Source organism: Crocuta crocuta, unplaced genomic scaffold, assembly GCF_008692635.1.
Source record: "Crocuta crocuta isolate KB4526 unplaced genomic scaffold, BGI_CrCroc_1.0 scaffold228, whole genome shotgun sequence".
NCBI classification, from domain to species: domain Eukaryota; kingdom Metazoa; phylum Chordata; class Mammalia; order Carnivora; family Hyaenidae; genus Crocuta; species Crocuta crocuta.
Window position 1 is genome coordinate 646266 of NW_027532820.1, and position 3513 is coordinate 649778.

Sequence of the window (3513 nt, forward strand, 5' to 3'; positions counted from 1 at the left end):
AGGGGCCCCCACCTCCCACCCGGACGCGGGAAGCGGGTGCTCTGGGCCTTCCGGGTCTCCCCGGCCTGGCCACGCGCCCGCCTGAGGGGGAGGTAATAGGAAGGAGCAAGGACCGAACCCCCAGCTGCGGGGCTGGAGCCACCCGCACTCACCTCGGGAAGCAGCAGGGTGCACTTGCTAGCCTGGAGACACTCGGTGCCGGCGGCACGCAGCCTGGGGTCCCTCACCTTTTTGCTTCTGTCGGTACAAGAAAAAGCACGTTTGGGCACCGGCGCCGGCAGCTGCATTTGACGGCCGGAGCGCGGCAACTGCTGCTGCTGCATTTAAACAGACGGGCTCGTGACAGGCTGAACTGTGGGGTTCGGTGCGGAATTTTCCCACAGTGATTCTTGCTTGGCCGTGTGACATATTCTAGATTGAGAAGGTTAAGTTGCTGAAGAGAATGATGCATGAAGATGGAGTGATTCTGTACCGAATTCGGGGGCTATTAAAAATCCTCCATTTAAAAGTTAGAACGAACTGAATTGTTTGGCGGAAAAGTACTCAAGTTTTGTTATTTGGCTCTTGTGAGTCCGTCATTACCTAAGGAGAAAACATCTTTAACTTAAAGGACGTTTCTGTTATATGTGTATATGAACGACCAGTTCTGGGGACGCCCTATCTTCACAGTAAGACGACGTGGCATGCCGCTGCCCTTCCCTAGGAGCACAGCGGGCAGGCGGCCACACGCACGCCCCGCCTCGGGCACATATACCCTGGATGGCCTGTCACGGTCAGAGAGAGCAACAGCTATCCAAGTAAATGAGTCCATTCTTTATCATAACTAAGTCGTTAGTATATGGAATTCTGAGGCATCTATAGGAGCTTCACAATGTTCTTTTCAGATGCCCAGAAGAAACGGACATGACTTAATCTCACTTCCTGTAGAGACCGAAGGAAACCAGGTTACTGCTGCTGCTGCGAAGGAGGACAGCAATGATGCAGAACATAAGGACCTCACCTACATGAAGCAATATAAACATAAACGTCTGATGTTATTTTTCTTTTGTTTTAATATATTTTTTTTACATTTATTTTTGAGAGAGAGAGGCAGAGAGAGGAGGAGACACAGAATCAGAAGCAGGCCCCAGGCTCTGTGCGGTCAGCACACAGCCCAACCTGGGGCTCGAACCCAGGAACCGTGAGATCAGGACCTGAGCCGAAGTTGGACACTTAATCAATTGAGCCACCCAGGCATCCCTCTGATTTTATTTTTGGATGTCTTATGAAGGAAATCTGGGCACAGCTGGCCCCACAGGCCAGACTCCATCAAGACAGTGTGGGGCTTCTGAACACCTTCTAGGAGAAAGGAAAGGCTTTTCCCTTCTTCCTTCTGCTGCAGCTACAGTAAGCAAATCTAAGGCTGCAAAAATCAGCTATTCAGCATCTCAAGAATCTGTAGCAAAGGCGAGAACACCACAAACCAAAGAAAGACCTTCTGCCTCGGCTGTTGGTGCAGACAATAGCGTAGCCATGGAGACCGGGCTGCCTCGGCAGCAATGCCCAATCCTTAGACAGACAGGCACAAGAGGGAGCTCTGAGACAAAGCACAAAAGAACATCGCTGAGCAGATTACCAGTTGGCATGGCAACACGCTCCTCCGATGTGTGGAAGACTGATGGGGGGGTCAGGGGGTTCTTAACCAATAAAACTCTGGCAGAGGTCAGCCTTAACAAATCAGGACAGGAGACTATTTTCTAGTGGAAAAGAGGAACGGCCTGGAGAATGGCCAAGGTACTCAATACCTTTTCAGGTTTTTCATTGCTGTCCTGAGAATAGGACCGGCATGCGTAGCAACCCATACTGTGAAGTGCTTCACAACAAGGACTTTCCCACACACTCTCATGTGAGGCTCAAAGGCAACCCCGAGGTATTAGATGTGACTTCACTATTCTTTCCTGTACACAGAGGAACGGAGCCAGAGAAGCTAAAGGGTCTGCCCAAGTCATGAGGCCAGGACACGGCAGAATCCAGATCTGTATCCAGTAACTTTAACCCTGAAGCCAGAATTCTGGACACTGCAATGCCACAAAGAACCTTCGTTTCACTGGAAAGGCAGAGCGTGCTCGCACGACACGTGAACAGGGAAGGCCAAAGCAGGAGAGACGTGCTCTACACGTCAGCCCAACTGTTTGAAAGAAAGAAGGCGTCTCAGTCCCCTGCCAGGTCTTCATCAGGCTTCCCGGGCACTCTGGAGAGTATGTCTGAGAATATAAACTACTGAACCCACATTTCCTACGCACCCTGGTCCACTTACCCTATGGTTATGAAGTCCCCTTTGCTGACAGTGTCGGGTTCAATGCAGATGTTCATGAAGTCTTCGTTGCTCTACAAGGTCAGAAGACGATCGTTAACATTCTACATTTTGGCAAATAGAGCCCGGTGTCCTCCTTTGCCCCCAGAGGTTCATACTTTGAAGCTGTTTACCACACAGAGGCCTTTACTTGCAACAACTTCATCCTGAATATATTCCCTTTCTTTCTTTTACATGAAGACTCCTGTTGAGGTATAATTTACACACCATGAAGCTCCTCACTGCTTGCTTGTTCGGTTGGTTTCTACTCCCCAGAGAGCTAAACAAAAACTCAGGTTTGTCAGGACTCAGAGCGGGAGGTTTGTGAGGTTGTCCCTAGTCGTCATAGCTGCTCTGGTGTGTAGGGTCCCCTCCCTCGCAGGCCAAGCTTCAGCCCCGCCCCCGGCAAGCCCACACCCTCACCGCAGGCCAGCAGCACAGCACGCCAGCTGAAGCGCATCTCGGTGTGCGCGGTTTTTCATGTTCTACGTGCAGTTTCGATATGTGACCAGAGGTGAAGGTCCACAACCTCGTTTCTGCCATGGTAGTGCTTTTAAAACTTTTCATTACTGACCACCGAGAGCTCTGGAAGAACTGAGCTACAGTGAAGTGACTATAAAACCAGACTGGGTTCCCGCACCCTTCCGCCCCTGTTTACTAGCAGGCAGTGGCTAGCAGTACAACCCCGGCCCTCTATAAATCAGTCCCTACACTTCTGTCTGCTTCAGGTAGAGGTTTTGCTTCTTCTTTTTGGACAGGTTCAGAATCCGTTGCCCCAAGATAATCTGCTGAGAGCAGACAGCCTTTGCCGAAGACTAAAGAGTTCTCCCAAAGCACAACTTTCCTTCGCACCCAGGAATTACAGATCAGAGAGGGGATGACTTTGCTCTAAGTTCACCTTTTATTCGACAACTTACTGAATGTCAACTACCATGAACTCTCCTAGGTGTTTGGGTTACATCAAAGAACTAAAAAACAACAAATATTTCTGCTTACAAAGAATTTATATTTGAGGAGCGGAGGGGATAAACAAGTTATAGAATATACCAGAAGCATGTTAGAGTGCATCAGTATAAGAGTAGCAAATTACATAGAAATATAAATGGTAAATTATGGAGTATATTAGAAAATAAGAATATTAGAAGTACAGGAAAGTTTATTAGGAACAGGAGATAAAAGAA

At 49.0% G+C, this 3513-nt stretch overlaps 1 protein-coding gene across 3 annotated transcripts in view; it reads right to left on the minus strand.

The window, feature by feature from the left end:
- AGK (acylglycerol kinase) overlaps window positions 1-3513 on the minus strand; it is a 103978-nt gene that overhangs the window by 2003 nt on the left and 98462 nt on the right. For all 3 annotated transcript variants that reach the window (XM_077781045.1, XM_077781044.1, XM_077781046.1), the window contains 2 exons: window positions 2297-2367; window positions 153-237 (listed from right to left, as the gene is read on the minus strand). In XM_077781045.1, the coding sequence (XP_077637171.1) occupies window positions 153-237; window positions 2297-2367 (156 nt within the window). The remainder of the gene's footprint in view (window positions 1-152; window positions 238-2296; window positions 2368-3513) is intronic.